General features: G+C 38.9%; 1 protein-coding gene across 1 annotated transcript in view; it reads right to left on the reverse strand.

Moving 5' to 3' along the window:
- Window positions 1-18,991, reverse strand: part of RBM27 (RNA binding motif protein 27) — a 647,841-nt gene extending 628,850 nt beyond the window's left edge. The window contains exons 1-2 of the mRNA XM_053719279.1: window positions 18,687-18,991; window positions 13,298-13,416 (exon numbers count right to left, since the gene is read on the reverse strand). Coding sequence (XP_053575254.1) covers window positions 13,298-13,416; window positions 18,687-18,745 — 178 coding nt within the window. The 5' untranslated portion in view covers window positions 18,746-18,991. The remainder of the gene's footprint in view (window positions 1-13,297; window positions 13,417-18,686) is intronic.
- Between the last annotated feature and the right edge of the window lie 1,747 nt (window positions 18,992-20,738).

Genomic DNA, 20,738 nt, shown 5'->3' on the forward strand with positions numbered 1-20,738 from the left:
TATTTTATCACCTCTTTCACTTTACCCTTCCTAGTACTTAGAGTCGGCAAAGAGAAAGACTAGGGGGTGGAGCTAAGGGAGGAGAAATATAGACAGCTCTGCTGTGGTGCTCTTTGCCACTTCCTGTTAGCAGGAGGATAATATCCCACAAGTAAAGGATGAATCCGTGGACTCGTCGTACCTTATAGAAGAAATAATCTTAAAAACAGGGGCACTTTCATTCATTAAACTTTACAAAGACACTTATTTTTTAATATACTTACCTTTGTGGTATGGTAAACAGAACGCTGATCCTCCGCCCGCAGCTCCTGCTTTCTTTAACAGAAAGATAACAAATCAAAGTTGGTCCAATCGTTGTGTGCCCCGTTTGGCGTGCAGTTCTTGAGGCACGCAACAATTGGAGGAAGCCGGATCGTCAACAATATGCTAATGAAAGCAGGAGCTGCGGGCAGAGGGTTGGCATTATATTTACAATAACAAAAAAGTAAGTATTTTAAAAAATAAGCGTGTTTGCAAAGTTTAATGAATGAAAGTGCCCCTGTTTTTAAGATTATTTTTAGATACCGGGCACTAATGCATTAAACTTTACAATCACTTTAAGTTTAACCTATTCTTGTAATGTGAAATACAACAGTATTAGATGTAGTGTTTCCATCCCAGACTTCTGAATAATTTTGTTAACATTTTGATTTGAAATGTAGTAAAAAAAAAAAAAAAAAGCCAGCTAGACCATTATAAATAAATTTAAAAAAAAAGTCAGACCAATCTTGAGACTCATTTCTAAGTGCCATCCTTTAGGAAGAATACATTATATCAGCAGCATTAGCATGGAGCAGCAGCCCCTCCTAACCTATAACCTATGACCCAGTACCTAGAAAGGCAGAGAAGTTAACCCAATGGCTGACAAAAAGGGCTGTAGTGCACTGTACAGCATTACACTTGCAGTCATTTTATATATTCAAGGTTTAAAAAGAAGTGAAAGTTTTCCTGCTCCGCTGAGGAGAAACAACTGGCAGAAGAGGGGGAGCAAGTAACTGTAATGCTGCTAGGGAAGACAGGAGTTGGTGCTTTCTCCCAGGGTCTCCAAGTGCTGACACTGTGGGACCTGTCAATACAAGAAACAGCCACAGGACAAATGGAAGGGCTGTGTGGATCCAGCATATAGACCTCAGCAGTACAGTAGAGCAGGTTCTCAGGCATACCGACACTGTGGGAGAAGACATCAGTGAGGCTATACATTACATTGCACACTAAGGGCAACAAACGTAGCAACACCAGCTCCTCAGAGACACTGCAGAAAATTTCTCACAAAAAAAAAAAAAAAAAAAAATCTCATCACAGAAAGTGAAAAAAAGAGTTCTGCCTCTGGGACAACTAGAAAAAAAACAAAAGGATTCAAACTTCCGATTAATCCCCACATTTCAGAGTCTTAAAGTGGGTTTCAGTGAATTGTCTTTATAACTTTGGAATAGCCTAACAGATTTGGCAGTCGCTACAAAATCTTTTTTTTTGAACTAGGAAAAATTCGGAAACTTTGTTAGCATCCGAATGTGCAAGAAGGTGGCAATTTGGGCCTTTCGGGTCTTTTCAGAGCTGGACTCCTTGTGAAAGTGCCACACACTAAGATCTGGATTTGCACACATCCTAGTGCTTACACTTTCACAAAAAGGAATACAGCTCTGAAAAGAGCCGAAGGGCACAAATAGCCACCTTCTTCCGCATTCGGATGCTAACAAAGCTTCCGAATGTCCATACCTTATTTGAACTAAACTGGTTCAGTTCATTGAGACATTTATAAGTCAAACATTAACACAATTCAGTACAGTCCCATTACTATTATATTGATGTGTAATGTGCCAGCAGATTCTGCAATACTATATGGTGGTAATATAAATAATTAGCTTAACCCCTTAATGACAACTGACGTACCAGGTACGTCATGCAAAAACAACCAGTTAATGACTAGACGTACCTGGTACGTCAGTTGTCTAACAGACTGGATCGCTTCCAGCAGCTCTCAGGGTATTGCAGTGATGCCTCGATATGGAGGCATTCTTCAATACCTTTATAGAAGACTCCGATGCAGAGAGAGCCACTCTGTGGCCCTCTCTGCACCGGTAGCGATGGTGCCGTTCGTTGGTGGGTGGGAGGGTAACAGGAAGGCGGGTGGGCGACCCATCGCTACCCGGTATCCGGTTCCTGTAAGTGCAATGTGCATGCCGGGGCGCGCGTTCGTGTGTGTGTGTGTGTGTGCGCATTAGCCACTGACACCAATGAGGAGGGAAGAGGGGGGGGGGAAAGATTAAAAAAAAAATTAATATAAAAGGATCTGGGAGGGGGATGGGGGTATTGTGGGGGGCTGCTACACTACAGAAAACATTAAAAAGTGCAAAAGAAAAAAAATACTTTTGTTTTTTGGGCAAATTGGGTACTGGCAGACAGCTGCCAGTACCCAAGATGGCGGCAATTAGGTAGGGGAGAGGTAAGTCGACGCCTGAATTAAGATATCATCCAAATAAGGCGCCACAGCTATGCCCCGCGGCCTTAGAACCGCCAGAAGGGACCCTAGCACCTTTGTGAAAATTCTGGGAGCTGTGGTCAACCCGAAGGTAAGAGCCACAAACTGGTAATGCTTGTCCAGAAAGGCGAACCTGAGGAATACGCATCCTTTAAGTCCACGGTGGTCATATATTGATCCTCATTGGTAAAATAGTCCGAATGGTCTCCATTTTGAAGGATGGGAATTTGTTTAGGATCTTGAGATCTAAAATTGGTCTGAAGGTTCCCTCTTTTTTTGGGAACCACAAACAGATTGGAGTAGAACCCCTGTCCCTGTTCTGTTTTCGGAACTGGGCAGATTACTCCCATGGTATATAGGTTTTCTACACAGCGTAAGAACGCCTCTCTTTGTCTGGTTTACAGACAGACAATTGAGAAAGATGGAATCTCCCCCTTGGAGGAGAATCTTTGAAATCTAGAAGATACCCCTGGGTTACGATTTCTAAAGCCCAGGAGTCCTGAACGTCTCTTGCCCAAGCCTGAGCAAAGAGAGAAAGTCTGCCCCCTACTAGATCCGGTCCCCGATCGGGGGCTACCCCTTCATGCTGTCTTGGTGGCAGCAGCAGGCTTCTTGGCCTGTTTGCCCTTGTTCCAAGTCTGGTTAGGTCTCCAGACTGACATGGATTGAGCATAATTCCCCTCTTGCTTTGCAGCAGGGGAAGAGGTAGAGGGACCCCCTTTGAAGTTTCGAAAAGGAACGAAAATGATTTTGTTTGGTCCGGTCTTATCCTGAGGAAGGGCATGGCCTTTCCCTCCAGTGATGTCTGAAATGATCTCTTTCAGTTCAGGCCCGAATAGGGTCTTACCCTTGAAAGGGATGGCTAAAAGCTTAGCCTTTGATGACACATCAGCAGACCAGGACTTAAGCCATAACGCTCTACGCGCTAAAATGGCAAAACCTGAATTCTTTGCCGCTAATTTAGCCAGTTGAAAAGCGGCATCTGTAATGAAAGAATTAGCTAGCTTGAGAGCCCTAATTCTATCCAGAATATCATCTAATGGGGTCTCAACCTGAAGAGCCTCCTCCAGAGCCTCAAACCAAAAAGCAGCTGCAGTAGTTACAGGAACAAAGCACGCTATAGGTTGGAGAAGAAAACCCTGATGAACAAATATTTTCTTTAGGAGACCCGCTAATTTTTTTATCCATATGATCTTTGAAAGCACAACTGTCCTCAATAGGTATAGTTGTACGCTTAGCCAGAATAGAAATAGCTCCCTCCACCTTAGGGACCGTCTGCCACGAGTCCCGTATGGTGTCTGATATGGGAAACATTTTCTTAAAAGTAGGAGGGGGAGTGAACAGAATACCTAGTCTATCCCACTCCTTAGTAACAATGTCCGAAATCCTCTTAAGGACCGGAAAAACATCAGTGTAGGCAGGAACCTCTAGAAATCTGTCCATTTTACACAATTTCTCTGGAACTACAATAGGGTCACAATCATCCAGAGTCGCTAAAACCTCCCTGAGCAATAAGCGGAGGTGTTCTAGTTTAAATTTATTAGCCGTCATATCCAAGTCTGTCTGAGGGAACATCTTTCCTGAATCAGAAATCTCTCCCTCAGCCAGCAAATCCCTCACCCCCAACTCAGAACATTGTGATGGTACATCGGATATGGCTAATAAAGCGTCAGAGGGCTCAGCATTTGTTCTCACACCAGACCTACTGCGCTTCCCCTGCAACCCAGGCAGCTTAGATAAAACCTCTGTAAGGGTAGTATTCATAACTGCGGCCATATCTTGCAGGGTGAAAGAATTAGACGCACTAGAAGTACTTGGCGTCGCTTGTGCGGGCGTTAATGGTTGTGACACGTGGGGAGAATTAGATGGCATAACCTGATTCCCTTCTGACTGAGAATCATCCTGCAACATACTTTTAGTAGCTAAAATATGTTCTTTGCAATTTATTGACCTTTCAGTGCATGAGGGACACATTCTAAGTGGGGGTTCCACAATGGCTTATAAACATATTGAACAATGACTTTCTTCAATGTCAGACATGTTGAACAGGCTAGTAATGACTACAAACAAGCATGAAAACACTTTATTTAGTGAAAAAATAACAATCTTAAAAAAAACGGTACTGCGTCTTTAAGAGAAAAAAAGCATACACGTTCTGCAAAACTGCTTTAAAATGCACCAAATTTTTCAAATTTTTGCAAGCAGACTCATTATGTGTAGTTAAGTTTGCCCCACAAGGATATTTAACATTTAACCCCTTAATGTGCAAACCGGATTGAAATTAGGCCTATATCCGGAAAAAACACACCCAGCACCTTGCCACAGCCCTTCTGTGGCGCCTATCTGTCCTCAGGGATTGTAAATATGGGGTTAAAGCTTCGATTTGGCCCAAAACATCCACAAGGGCCCTCAGGAGTTGGAGCTTGCTGAGTGAAAACAACTGCGCATCTGAGGCGCAAAATAGTCCCCGCCCATCTCACTCGATGTCTCTACAGCCTCAATAAACCGCACCAGAGCGGTTTTAAACTAGCCATGTGGGTTCTGAGACCCAAAAAATAAGCCATGTGTACCCTCAATAAAGTTGCCCAAAAAACGTTATTGCCCACAAAACGTTAACAGCACTCCCAGTTCATAAAACGTTTGCCCACAAACATTTACAACTCAGTGTCAACCATTTTTGTAATTAGCCCCTTATGCAAGCTTAGTAATGCCCTTCTTATTAGCTCTTAGGATTACTGCTTACACTTACCCTCATGGGGATACTGTCAGCCTTTCTGAAATACAGTCTCTCCAGAAAAAATGACTGAACATACCTCACTGCTATATAGCATGAAAACGTTCCTCACACTGAAGTTTCCTGCACCCCTCAGCCTCTGTGGGAACTGTACTGGATCTTAGTTACAAATGCTAAGATCATCCTCCTCCAGGCAGAAGTCTTCATCCATCTGCTGCCTGAGAGTAAATAGTACACACCGGTACCATTTAAAACAAAAAAACACTATTGCTTGAAGAAATTAAAAACTAATATTTTATCACCTCTTTCACTTTACCCTTCCTAGTACTTAGAGTCGGCAAAGAGAAAGACTAGGGGGTGGAGCTAAGGGAGGAGAAATATAGACAGCTCTGCTGTGGTGCTCTTTGCCACTTCCTGTTAGCAGGAGGATAATATCCCACAAGTAAAGGATGAATCCGTGGACTCGTCGTACCTTATAGAAGAAATAATCTTAAAAACAGGGGCACTTTCATTCATTAAACTTTACAAAGACACTTATTTTTTAATATACTTACCTTTGTGGTATGGTAAACAGAACGCTGATCCTCCGCCCGCAGCTCCTGCTTTCTTTAACAGAAAGATAACAAATCAAAGTTGGTCCAATCGTTGTGTGCCCCGTTTGGCGTGCAGTTCTTGAGGCACGCAACAATTGGAGGAAGCCGGATCGTCAACAATATGCTAATGAAAGCAGGAGCTGCGGGCAGAGGGTTGGCATTATATTTACAATAACAAAAAAGTAAGTATTTTAAAAAATAAGCGTGTTTGCAAAGTTTAATGAATGAAAGTGCCCCTGTTTTTAAGATTATTTTTAGATACCGGGCACTAATGCATTAAACTTTACAATCACTTTAAGTTTAACCTATTCTTGTAATGTGAAATACAACAGTATTAGATGTAGTGTTTCCATCCCAGACTTCTGAATAATTTTGTTAACATTTTGATTTGAAATGTAGTAAAAAAAAAAAAAAAAAAGCCAGCTAGACCATTATAAATAAATTTAAAAAAAAAGTCAGACCAATCTTGAGACTCATTTCTAAGTGCCATCCTTTAGGAAGAATACATTATATCAGCAGCATTAGCATGGAGCAGCAGCCCCTCCTAACCTATAACCTATGACCCAGTACCTAGAAAGGCAGAGAAGTTAACCCAATGGCTGACAAAAAGGGCTGTAGTGCACTGTACAGCATTACACTTGCAGTCATTTTATATATTCAAGGTTTAAAAAGAAGTGAAAGTTTTCCTGCTCCGCTGAGGAGAAACAACTGGCAGAAGAGGGGGAGCAAGTAACTGTAATGCTGCTAGGGAAGACAGGAGTTGGTGCTTTCTCCCAGGGTCTCCAAGTGCTGACACTGTGGGACCTGTCAATACAAGAAACAGCCACAGGACAAATGGAAGGGCTGTGTGGATCCAGCATATAGACCTCAGCAGTACAGTAGAGCAGGTTCTCAGGCATACCGACACTGTGGGAGAAGACATCAGTGAGGCTATACATTACATTGCACACTAAGGGCAACAAACGTAGCAACACCAGCTCCTCAGAGACACTGCAGAAAATTTCTCACAAAAAAAAAAAAAAAAAAAAAATCTCATCACAGAAAGTGAAAAAAAGAGTTCTGCCTCTGGGACAACTAGAAAAAAAACAAAAGGATTCAAACTTCCGATTAATCCCCACATTTCAGAGTCTTAAAGTGGGTTTCAGTGAATTGTCTTTATAACTTTGGAATAGCCTAACAGATTTGGCAGTCGCTACAAAATCTTTTTTTTTGAACTAGGAAAAATTCGGAAACTTTGTTAGCATCCGAATGTGCAAGAAGGTGGCAATTTGGGCCTTTCGGGTCTTTTCAGAGCTGGACTCCTTGTGAAAGTGCCACACACTAAGATCTGGATTTGCACACATCCTAGTGCTTACACTTTCACAAAAAGGAATACAGCTCTGAAAAGAGCCGAAGGGCACAAATAGCCACCTTCTTCCGCATTCGGATGCTAACAAAGCTTCCGAATGTCCATACCTTATTTGAACTAAACTGGTTCAGTTCATTGAGACATTTATAAGTCAAACATTAACACAATTCAGTACAGTCCCATTACTATTATATTGATGTGTAATGTGCCAGCAGATTCTGCAATACTATATGGTGGTAATATAAATAATTAGCTTAACCCCTTAATGACAACTGACGTACCAGGTACGTCATGCAAAAACAACCAGTTAATGACTAGACGTACCTGGTACGTCAGTTGTCTAACAGACTGGATCGCTTCCAGCAGCTCTCAGGGTATTGCAGTGATGCCTCGATATGGAGGCATTCTTCAATACCTTTATAGAAGACTCCGATGCAGAGAGAGCCACTCTGTGGCCCTCTCTGCACCGGTAGCGATGGTGCCGTTCGTTGGTGGGTGGGAGGGTAACAGGAAGGCGGGTGGGCGACCCATCGCTACCCGGTATCCGGTTCCTGTAAGTGCAATGTGCATGCCGGGGCGCGCGTTCGTGTGTGTGTGTGTGTGTGCGCGCATTAGCCACTGACACCAATGAGGAGGGAAGAGGGGGGGGGGAAAGATTAAAAAAAAAATTAATATAAAAGGATCTGGGAGGGGGATGGGGGTATTGTGGGGGGCTGCTACACTACAGAAAACATTAAAAAGTGCAAAAGAAAAAAAATACTTTTGTTTTTTGGGCAAATTGGGTACTGGCAGACAGCTGCCAGTACCCAAGATGGCGGCAATTAGGTAGGGGAGAGGGTTAGAGAGCTGGGGGGGGGGGGAAGAGATCAGGGAGGTTGGGGCTAAGGCAGGGGTCCAGCACAGCTAAAAAAATTAAAAAAAATTTATTAAAAAAAACAAAAAAAAAACACTCCTTTTATTTAGTACTGGCAGACTTTCTGCCAGTACTTAAGATGGCGGGGACAATTGTGGGGTGGGGGAGGTTAGAGCGCTGTTTGGGAGGGATCAGGGGGTGGGATGTGTCAGGTGGGAGGCTGATCTCTACCCTAAAGCTAAAATTAACCCTGCAAGCTCCCTAATTAACCCCTTCACTGCTGGGCATAATTTACGTGTGGTGCACAGCGCCACTTAGCGGCCTTCTAATTACCAAAAAGCAACCCCAGCGCCATATAAAGGTCTGCTATTTCTGAACAAAGGGGAAAAGGGGATCCTAAAGAAACATTTACAACCATTTGTGCCATAATTGCAGAAGCTGTTTGTAGATAATTTCAGTGGGAAACCTAAAGTTTGTGACAAAATTTGTGAAAAAGTGAATATATATATATATATATATATATATATATATATATATATATATATATATATATATATATATATATATATATATATATATATATATATATATATATATAAATAAATAAATCACATTTGGCGGTGAAACGGTGGCATGAAATATACCAAAATGGACCTAGATCAATACTTTGGGATGTCGTCTAAAAAAAAAAAAATATATACACATGTCAAGGGTTATTCAGGTTTTCCTGACAGATATCAGTGTTCCAATGTAACTAGCGCTAATTTTGAAAAAAAGTGGTTTGGAAATAGCAAAGTGCTACTTGTATTTATTGCCCTATAACTTGCAAAGAAAATGTAAACATTGGGTATTTCTAAACTCAGGACGCAATTTAGAAACTATTTAGCATAGGTGTTTTTTGGCGATTGTAGATGTGCAACAGATTTTGGGGGTCAAAGTTAGAAAAAGTGTGTTTTTTTCCTCATATTTTAGAAAAAAAATTTATAGGAAATTATAAGATATGATGAAAATAATGGTATCTTTAGAAAGTCCATTTAATGGAGAGAAAAACGGTATATAATATGTGTGGGTACAGTAAATGAATAAAAGGAAAATTACAGCTAAACACAAACACAGCAGAAATGTAAAAATAGCCTTTGTCATTAAGGGAAAGGAAATTGAAAAATGGTCCAGTCATTAAGGAGTTAAATGGACAGTAAAGTCAAAATTAAAAAACTTTCATGATAGAGCATGCAATTTTAAACAACTTTCCAATTTACTTGTTATGAAATTTGCTTTGTTCTCTTGGTACATTTTATTGAAGAGTAAAACTACATAGGCTCAAAAGAGCTCAAGAGTGTGCACATTTCTTTAGTACTCTATGGCAGCATTGCTGTGCAACATTATTTGAGGCTTTGTTATACAATGTTAAAAAACAAAGCAAATTTAATAAAAGAAGTATATTGGAAATATGTTTAAAAATGCATGCGCCATCCAAATAATGAAAGTTTCATTTTGACTTTAATGTCCCTTTAACCCCTTAAGGACCAAGGACGTATAGGGTACGTCCTACAAAAAAATGTCAGTTAGTAACCAAGGACGTACCCTGTACGTCCTCAGGGGTTTCAAGCGGTGGAAGCAATCCTGATTGCTTCCAACCGCTTTCAAGGTGTCGCAGTGATGCCTTGGTATTGAGGCATCACTGTAATACCTTGTTTAGGACACTGATGCAGAGAGAGCCACTCTGTGGCCCTTTCTGCATCCAGCATTGATGCGTGCTGATCGTTGGTGGGTGGGAGCAGCAGCTGGGAGGCGGGTGGGTGGCCCATCGATGCGTTAGCTTCATGATCCGGTACTGGATAAATGCGGTTTAGTGGGCGGAAGCGGTGGCGGGTGCTCGCGCACGCTTGGCGAATCTCATTATTTGAAACAAAAAAAAAATTTGTTTTGCACCAATGGTGGTGAAATTTAGGACGTTGGGGCAGAGATCTGGGAGGGGGGGCAGCTACACTACAGAAAATGTGTTTGTAATAAAAAAATTAAATTACACATTTTTGGGGGGCAAACTGTGTACTGGCAGACAGCTGCCAATACCCAAGACGGTGGCAAATAGGTAGAGGGGGAGGGTTAGAGAGCTGTAGGGGGGGGGGGGATCAGGGAGGTTAGGGGCTAAGAGGGGATACAACACTGCAGAATCAATTGAGGGGGAAAAAAAATAATTAATTAATACTACTTAAAAAGTACTTAAGATGGTGGTGACAATTGTGAGGTGGGGGAGGGAAGCGAGCTGTTTGAGGGGGTCATGGAGGGTTTAGGGGGTGGGATGTGTCAGGCTGATCTCTACACTAAAGCTAAAATTAAAATTAACCCTACAAGCTACCTAATTAACCCCTTCAATGCTGGGCATAATACAAGTTTGGTGCGCAGCGGCATTTAGCGGCCTTCTAATTACCAAAAAGCAACGCCAAAGCCATATACTGTATGTCTGCTATTTCTGAACAAAGGGGATCACAGAGAAGCTTTTCCAACAATTTGTGCCATAATTGCACAAGCTGTTTGTAAATAATTTCAGTGAGAAACCTAAAAATTGTGAAAAATGTAACGATTTTTTTTATTTGATTGCATTTGGCGGGGAAATGGTGGCATGAAATATACCAAAATAGGCCTAGATCAATACTTTGGGTTGTCTACTACACTACAGCTAAAATTAACCCCTTTACTGCTGGGCATAATACATGTGTGGTACGCAGCGGCATTTAGCAGACTTCTAATTACCAAAAAGCAACGCCAAAGCCATATAAAAGTCTGCTACTTCTGAACAAAGGGGATCCCAGAGAAGCATTTACAAAACATTTGTGCCATAATTGCACAAGCTGTTTGTAAATAATTTCAGTGAGAAACCTAAAGTTTGTGGAAAGGTTTGTGAAAAAGTGAACGATTTTTTTTATTTGACTGCATTTGGCAATGAAATGGTGGCATCAAATATACCAAAATGGGCCTAGATCAATACTTTTGGTTGTCTACTAAAAAAAAAAAAAAAAAAAAAAAAAAAAAAAAAAAAAAAAAAAAAAAAAAAAATTATATATATATATATATATATATATATATATATATATATATATATATATATATATATATATATATATATATATATATATATATATATATATATATATATATATATATATATATATATATATACATACACATACACACACACACACGTCAAGGGATATTCAGGGATTCCTGACAAATATCAGTGTTACAACATAACTATCGCTAATTTTGAAGAAAAAAAAAAAAATGGTTTGGAAATAGCAAAGTGCTACTTGTATTTATTGCCCTATAACTTGCAAAAAAAAATCAAAGAACATGTAAACATTGGGTATTTCTAAACTCAGGACAAAATTTAAAAACTATTTAGCATGGGAGTTTGTTGGTGGTTGTAGATGTGTAACAGATTTTGGGGGTCAAAGTTAGAAAAAGTGTCTTTTTCCATTTTTTCATCATATTTTATATATATTTTTTTACAGTAAATTATAAGATATGATGAAAATAATGGTATCTTTAGAAAGTCCATTTTATGGCGAGAAAAACGGTATATAATATGTGTGGGTACAGTAAATAAGTAAGAGGAAAATTACAGCTAAACACAAACACTGCAGAAATGTAAAAATAGCCCTGGTCCCAAAACGGTAAGAAAATAGAAAAGTGCTGTAGTTCTTAAAGGGACACTAAACCCAGGAAAAAAAAAAATTATCTTCAATCAAAATATTGATTTTCAATAGTTATGTAATTAGCATTGTTTGGCAAAGTATTACCGTTTATTAGCAATCCGATATTGAAAATCAATTTATTTCCAAACCCACCGCTGGCTATTGTTTTCTAAACTCTAATCCTGAACGATAACCCAGGTTATCAAAACGGCGATTTTTTGACGCTATGCGCATGCGCAATATCCCGGCACATCACTCACAGCAGACAGGAAGACCCGCTGTATCTAAATCATACATAGCTGATGAATACGCTACACATAGCAAGTAAGAGCCAAGTGCTGCACTGCGCTGCGATGCGAGAATCAACCCTAACAATAACGAACATTAATTCTTTATAGCACAATATGAAAAATTATGAATTAAACACATTCATTTAATTAGAAAAGATATATTATATACCTTACTTTATTTTAAACTTAGCACTTTGTGGATATTATAACGATTACTCTGATGGAACCAAATACTATTACGAAGCTCATTATAGACAGCAATGTTATGGACACTTTTTATGTGCAAATATGCTTGCCATCATATACCTCTTTATCATATACCACACTACTAAGTATGGTTAAGTCAACGGATCGCAACGCGCATGCGCATGGTGACGTCATTGTCACATAATGATATGCACGAAATAGGAAATTGGGTGTGGTCGTGCACAGCCCATATTAGAGGGTTGGCTATAATGACGCCATCTGCAAAAAAAATTATTTAATTTTATAGCGTTTCTAAAGATCGTTGGACTGTAAAATTAGGTTGTTGAAGAAATTTACACGTTATTGATTGGAAATTGATATTCAGGTTGTGTCACGGAAAGTTTTGGAATCCTTTAAGGGGTTAAACACAAAGATTTTTTTGCAGCAATACACCATTTAGTAAAAGACTTCACATGTCTATGTAACACCAAAACTCTACTCTCTAGATAGACATAAATTAATTGCTACTAATAGGCCAGACATTTTTTCATCAACACATTTTACAAACTCGCCTGTCCCTCCCACTTTTGTGGGATAGTAACCATCTGGTAATTACAAAATATTTCTATTATGTTACTATAGAATAACATCAGCCAGCCAGGTCGAAATGTTTTAAAAACAAATTAATATCCTTTTTTTTTTACATCAGTTGTTTTTCAATAGTCAAACTCCACTGACCACTTGCCTTATTTGGAGGACCCAAGCTGGGCTCTAATCTGCAGACAACAAGGCTAGCCGTGCTCAAAATGTCATTGTAAAATGCATAATTTTGCAATCATCAGTTAAAGCCACATAGGTAAAGTCATGTAGTAGAGTTAACCTTGAGAAGCCAGCAGGATGCAATTCATGTTCTGAGAATAAGAAAACCCTCAATTTGCAGAGCTAAATTACATGAAAGGGGGCAAAATAAATAAAACACATATGTTGCATAAATAAACGTTTTATATAAAACTTACAAGCTGTTCACCATCCCTTTGAGTTAAAGTCTGCACCAGAGCAGCAAAAATGTAAGCAAATTACCTTTCTGGAGAAAAACATCTAATTGGTCAGCACAGATGGCCTTCAGCTCCTTTTCAGATTTGTCTTTCCTGACCAGAGCTATTACATAGTTTGCTAGTGCCGATGGGTCAGCTTCACATCTGTTATAGAAAATAAAAGGATTATTATTAGAGAAGGCAGCAGTGGGTTCTTATAGCCCACTATAAAAAGAGTAGACAAATATAAATACATTTTAAAAGCCAGACCAAATAGCAAGAACGATGGCTCACATTCTAAGAGCAAGAAAAAGGTGTTTGTGTATTAATATAGTGAAATGTTCCAAAAAATGTATTCAAGAAGTCAAACAAAAATTCAAACTAGCGGAATTTCTCAAGCAGCCCACATTATACAACCTATCGTCTGGCAAAAGCTCCACTATTGCTTAGGTTAGGGACTAACATTTGTTTGAAGCATATAGGGCTAGATTATAAGTGGCGCACTGTTGCACGCACTGGAAATAGCGCTAGTCTTTTCTTTGCATTAAGCTTGGTGTGTTAAAAACCAAAGTTGCACTAAGCAGAACAAAAATACATTACATACAGAGTTATACACATAAAAACACTATCTGGTAAAAAATGATTCATACATATATTTAAAAAAAAAAAAAGTTAAGGGTTAAAAAGGGTTATTGTACATGGCAAGGTATTTGACTGAAAAGGGCTATAATGTATAATGTGTACATATGTACTTACTTTTCTGTTTTACTGTACATATTTCACATTCCAATGTTCTTCACATACATAATGTATTTTTTTTTTGTAAATATATATCTAAAAGAATATATAGGTATAGAGATATATATATAGATATATATATATATATATATATATATATAATATGAAAGCGGAGCGCACTGTAGCGCAATAAGACTCCTCAGTTGGTAAAAGTTCACATTTATTTTGTAAAGAGTAAAAGCATGACAGCCAAAACAACAGCTGTATAAAGCACACATTATAAAAACAGACACAATATCAACGGTCAGGACCTCACGCAAACATGTTTTGTGCGTTTGAGCACTTGGTCACTGCTTGAATGTAGTCCTGAGTCTTATTGCGCTACAGTGTGCTCTGCTTTCACTGGATATTACAAATCATTTTTGACGTGGCTCACAGACCGGGTTCTGATCGCATCAGCTGCAAGTCTCCTCTGATCATCGACACACCCACTCTCCTAAGCGTGCCGTATCTCAGCGTGGTTACAGGTACAGTTGTCATTTCTGACTTTTAATGTTGGATCTATGTAGGATCTCGTTGTGCGCTTATACACAGTTGTTGTTTGTTTGTGTGTGTATATATATATATAATAACATTTTTTTCTATGTGAAGAACATAAGAATGGAAAATATGTTTAACAAGCATCAGGGTTCGCAATTAAGGTCTAAGGTGGTAAGGTTAGAGCACATCAATTAATAATTTTACATCGCAATATTGAAATATTACATTTAAAAGTATAAATCGATACTGTATAAAATTTTATACGTAATATTTCAATAACACAATGTAAGATTAGTAATTCATATGAGCTAACCCGACACCATGTTAGAAACAAATCGCAAAACATTAAGCACATTCAGCATATATACAGCTCCTTAACCCTTAAAGGGACACTGAACACAATTTTTTCTTTCGTGATTCAGATAATGCAATTTTAAGCAACTTTCTAATTTACTCCTATTATCAATTTTTCTTTGTTCTCTTGCTATCTTTATTTGAAAAAGAAGGCATCAAAGCGTTTTTGGGGTTTAGTCTCTGGACAGCACTTTATTGGTGGATGAATTTATCCACCAATCAGCAAGGACAACCCAGGTTGTTCACCAAAAATGGGACGGAATCTAAACTTACATTCTTGCATTTCAAATAAAAGATACCAAGAGAATGAAGAAAATTTGATAATAGGAGTAAATTAGAAAGTTGCTTAAAATGTCATGATCTATCTGAATCACGAAAGAAAGAACAATTTGGGTTCAGTGTCCCTTTAAGGACATGGGAATTACAGAGAAAAACATGCCTAATTTTTAGCATTTTGGCTATCCCTCTCTTTAAACAAAAATAGAGCCTTGGTTTTTTTTGTTTGTTTTTTTTATTTACTTATCAAAACTTTATATATTTTTTTTTAGTAGGTAACACAATGTACTGTATTGATCTAGGCCTATTTTGGTATATGTCATGCCACTGTTTCGCAGGAAAATGCGATTTTTAAAATAAAAAAAAAATATGTTTAACTTTTTTACAAACTTTGGGTTTCTCATTGAAATTATTTACATCCTGCTTGTGCAGTCATAAAAGCTTCTGTGGATCATCTTTGTTCAGAAATAGACATGTATGGTTTTGCCACTGTTTTTTTGGTAATTAGAAGGCCACTATTTGCACCTGCACATCACACTTCTGAAATTCCCAACAGTGAAGTGGTTAGTTAGTCGATAAGGCTAATAGTATTATAATATAGGTATTACCCTCCCAACTGATCCCTTTCTGATCCCTCCCAAACAGCTCCCACTCCCCACCTCCAGTCTGCCAGTGTGAAGATTTAAGGCTTTTTTAAAATGTAATAATAATAATAATAATAATAATAATAATAATAATAATAATAATAATAATATTATTATTTAGTTGCAGTGTAGGAACCTTCCCACCTCCCTGATCCCTCCTAAACAGCTCTCTATCATTCCCCCTACCAATGTTCTCCGTCATCTTAGGTACTGACGGCTGTCTGCTAGAACTTACTTTACATAAATTTTGCTATAAATTGTATTCATTTTATTAATAAAAAATATTGTGTCTACAGTCATACGGTTGCCCCCCCCCCTTTTCTCTCTTAAAATAGACTTTTCCGTAGTGCAGTGGATCCTTCCCTCCTAGTAAAAACTTTCTGCAGCATGCAATCCCTACTCTTCCTTCCCATTTGGCGAGGGCCACCCACGGCACCACCGCAAGCCAGCGTTCATATGGCAAAGGAAGAACGATCCATTTTTTACCATATGAAGGCAAATGCATTCTGCCTCTGGATGCAGTCTCGGCTGTCAAAGTGGCCTGTTAGGGAGGCCTGAGGACAGGTTTGAAAACCAGGACCTTAAAGGGATAGGAAAGTCAAAATTAAACTTGCATGATTCAGATAGATCATGTCATTTTAAGACACGTTTAAATTCAGTTCTATTTTCAAATGTGCTTCGTTCTCTTAGTATCCCATGTTAAAAAATGTATACGCATATATTATACACTAGTGGGAGCTGCTGCTAATTGGTGCCTGCACACATTTGTCTCTTGTGATTGGCTAAATAGATATTTTCAGCTTGTGTACTTGTAAAGCGTGGCTAATCACCCGTAAGAGTCTCAAGGCACTGCTCATTTTATCAACCTCGGAAGGATGAAAGGCTGAGTGGACCTCACCGGGGATCGAACCTGCAACCCTTAGGTTGCTACAAAGCTCAGCCACAGTGCCTAAGCACGCTGAGCTATCTGTCCAGCTTAATGCAATGCTGTCCCTACAACAATGCATAACAAGAGAATGAAGAAAATTTGATAATAGAATAAAATTGGAAAGTTGTTTAAAATTGTATGTTCTATCTGAATCATAAAAGAAAATGTTGGGGTTTACTTTCCCTTTACCTGAATATGGCAAAAATAATCTGTAAGATTGTATGGTGTTTTTTTTTTATATATATATATATATATATATATATATATATATATATACCCCATTTAGAATGGAAGTGACACATTAAAGTTAGTGCATAAACTTCCATGTCCCTTTACTTTTTTTTTATACATATTTTGACTGGTTCCTTATAAGCTTCGTGTTTGTATATTTTTGTATCTATCACCACTTTAGGAAGACATTGGCTCATCAATGCCAATGTAAGTCAGTTAAGATATTTGAGGACAGAAGGATTTAAAGCTGGGAGAATTTGAAGAACAAAAACGGATAGAGAAAGAAAGTCTTGTATGGAGGTGGTGATGAACAGCAAGTACCATAAGGGCTACTAATTAAACTTGCACATTCAATGCTGACAAAACATACTTTTGCAATGTCTGCTAGGTGATTGCAGGGTTACTTACTTGCTCTATCAAATACACAGTGACGTTGTGCCAGTTTGTCTGTGGTTGGTGAGCATACAGAAAAACATTAGCAGCAGTACCCCTACTGTTGAGGCCTCCAATGTGATTTTTCTGGGATGGTATCTATTTTAGAATTGTGAGTGTTCTAAGCTTGGTACTGTTTGTATACTGTAATAATCTGTATTCTAAAAATGAGAACACACATACTGCAATGTTTAAAATGTGCTCATTTACATGTGTAATAACTGATCATCATCTGAAAAACATTTAAGACCCTAACTCTACACGGCCCATATGATAATTTGGGAAGCTTTGTTGAAAAGCATACCTAGGTAGGCTCAGAAGCTATAATGCACTACTGGAATCTAGCTGTTGATAGGTGGCTGTACATATGCCTCTTGTCATTGGCTCATCCAATGTATTAATCAAGCTCTCAGGAGTAGTGCAATGCTGCCCCATCAACAAAGGATACCAAGTGAAATAAATTTAAAAGTTGTTAAAAATAGTATGATCAATCTGAATCATGAAAGAAAAATGTTAGGTTTTATGTCCCTTTAAAGGTGATGGGTTTAGATGAACATCTATGGTCACAAATGTCCTTGACAGTTTTGGAATATACTTATGGGTCTGGTTATAACTAAAAGCTTTACTGTTCCACAACACTTGCAGCCTATGAATAGAATTGGCACAAACTATACCTTTCTCACCCCTGGGACCCCAGGCTTATAATTTATTACTCCTTATCACCAGTTACCCCCAAAGTGTAAACAAAAAAATTGCTTGCCCAGTCAGTACTTGTTGCCCAATGCATTCTGGTTATCAGTTTCCTGCCATTAGTGTTGCTCACCCTTTAGCACTTTATATCCCCTGTGCTCGTCCCTGCCCTATCACTTTAAATCATTGCTCCTTTACCACTTGTGGCTACTCATTACTTACAGAGCTTGTTGCCAATGACCTTATGTGGAGAACTGCCTCAACACTAGGGTAACAAGTACTAGCTAGCAAGATGCACAAAGCTTTCTGCTCATAACTGCCCTAGTGTATGGACCCTGCACTAGTTGCCCATATGTTGTAACTGTTTCAAAATTCGTTCTTGTTGCTCCCCTTGTACTTGCTATCTAGCACTAGAGTCCGTTGCTCCTCCTGCAAGTTGTCCTACTCCAATATCCTCGCAAATATCCCTAATATTGCTGCCTGGTGTTTCTGCACCATTTACTGCCCCAGTCTTCATGCTCAATAATGCCCAAACATGTGTATTTATTGCCACAAGGCCTACATTCCGCACATTATAATATTCAGAGATTCCAGCTACTTACATGGGCTCCAGTAACTTGGCCAGCCACGTCTTAAAAACATCCACATTCTCTATAAGCATGTCGGCGACTGCCGTGGGCCCAGGGGGCGTGGAGGACCACTATCGGAACAGCACCGCAATACCAACGCTCATCCTTAATTCCCTCTGCTAATCCACAGTTCTTTTCACGAATGATACAAATACTGGTTAAACACAGCGGGAGACTGATGCGAGACTCTAAATAACAGCCTAGATTCACCAAAGTATCCAACCGGTGGATAAACTCACTGGCCGAACACAGCACAACTTAGACAGGCAGCAGGGCCTACGATGAGCCCGGAAGACAGACAGCTCCATACGGCCAATCACCAGTCGGAACGAAGTGCCAGCCTACCAATCAAAGAAGCCAAGGGGAGGAGTTGACCCTGTGCTGGTCACTAGAAGGAGGGCATGATTTCTGAAGCTGTGGTGCCGCATGGTAGAAGTGCTGTGTGTATTGAGACAGCAGCTGTACTGGAGCTAGTAACAGTACAGACATTGTAACGAGTGACAATTGTGCTATATAATACCCGCTTGTGAAACTATCTATATATTTGTGCAGCTCATAGGAATATACATAAAACTCAAAATACATTTTCAAGTAAGCGCACAATTACTTCAAAATGTTAACTTTGCATTTAAAACAGGACATTTTATTGTGAAGTGCTGTTTTGTTTTCTTCATCGTTTTCATTACTGTGGAAGAGTTTCAACCAGTAGAATTGGGAGGGTGGTCCATATCTACCATTGAGTAATTGATCCTTCAATATTATTTATGCACAAGGCATCCCCCTATAATATCAATGGAACAGTGATAGTAATGCAAAAAAGTGCTGGTGTTACATATTTATACATAGTCTAACTTGAATGGCCCTGTTGTGTTAAATGGAACCAAATCGTTTAAAAACACTTGACTTCATATTGAAACTAGCCTATATGTTCAATACCTCAGATTGAAAAAAAGGTTAAAAATTGGGATTGCTTTCAGATTATTTGGCAGTTTGTGTTTGAATTGAATTTTGCTGGAAAGTTCATTGTATTATGTCCGTGTTTGCTCTGGTCACAATGATTTGCTGTCATTTCAGAAATACTGTCATCATGACAGTTATTTAGCTTAGCAGTGAAACTGCTGTCACTCTTTACCATAACACATACTGTGCTGCACAAAATAAGATAGCAGACTGACCATAAACTGTATTCCTTGAAAAAGAAAAATCCAAACCCACACATGGCCAGATTACAAGTTGCGCTCTATTTATCACTTTCACTTGCGCGCTAACACCACTAGTAGATTTTTACAAGTTGAAAGTTAAATGTTTGCACACAAAGAAACCCCAATGCACGCTAACTTTCGGCTAGATTTGGAGTTTGGCGGTAGATGGGTTGCCAACGCTACGCGTGGTTTATGTCGCACAGCATTGTTTGACTCTGGTATTTAGAGTTCAAAAAAGACCATCTAACGATGCTCCTAACGCGTGTATGTCACACGCGGAATCCTGCCCGCGTTAGACAGTCTCCCATAGAGATCAATGGAAAAGCAAAAAAATAGCTTTTTTCACCTAACACTCGATCTCGCGAGAAATACGCGCAGCTCGGTCATATGACGCATACCACATCATGCACAACAATAACACGCCGCAAATGTCACAACAACAATCAATCAACAAAGCACACAAGCATTACACATTCACAAGCGGGGGGATTTTTAATAAAATTTAATACGGGGAATACGCATATACTTTAAGATGCGGAAATTCGCAAAATAACAACAAGGAATAAAAAATATATACATACACTAGAAAAATAATCGCATTCAATATCACTATATATTAGGACAAACATACATATACAACACTTCACTAATAACACACCATCGCAAATTCACATTTAAACAGAATACTATTGGACAATGTTAGAGAAAACGAGCACTATGACATCATCGCATTCTACACATTCCACAAATACTAACTCCAAATGAGCATGCGCAAATTCACACAACTAATACACATTGCACTAATATTAATTGCTAATAAAGC

Source organism: Bombina bombina, chromosome 6, assembly GCF_027579735.1.
Source record: "Bombina bombina isolate aBomBom1 chromosome 6, aBomBom1.pri, whole genome shotgun sequence".
NCBI lineage: Eukaryota > Metazoa > Chordata > Amphibia > Anura > Bombinatoridae > Bombina > Bombina bombina.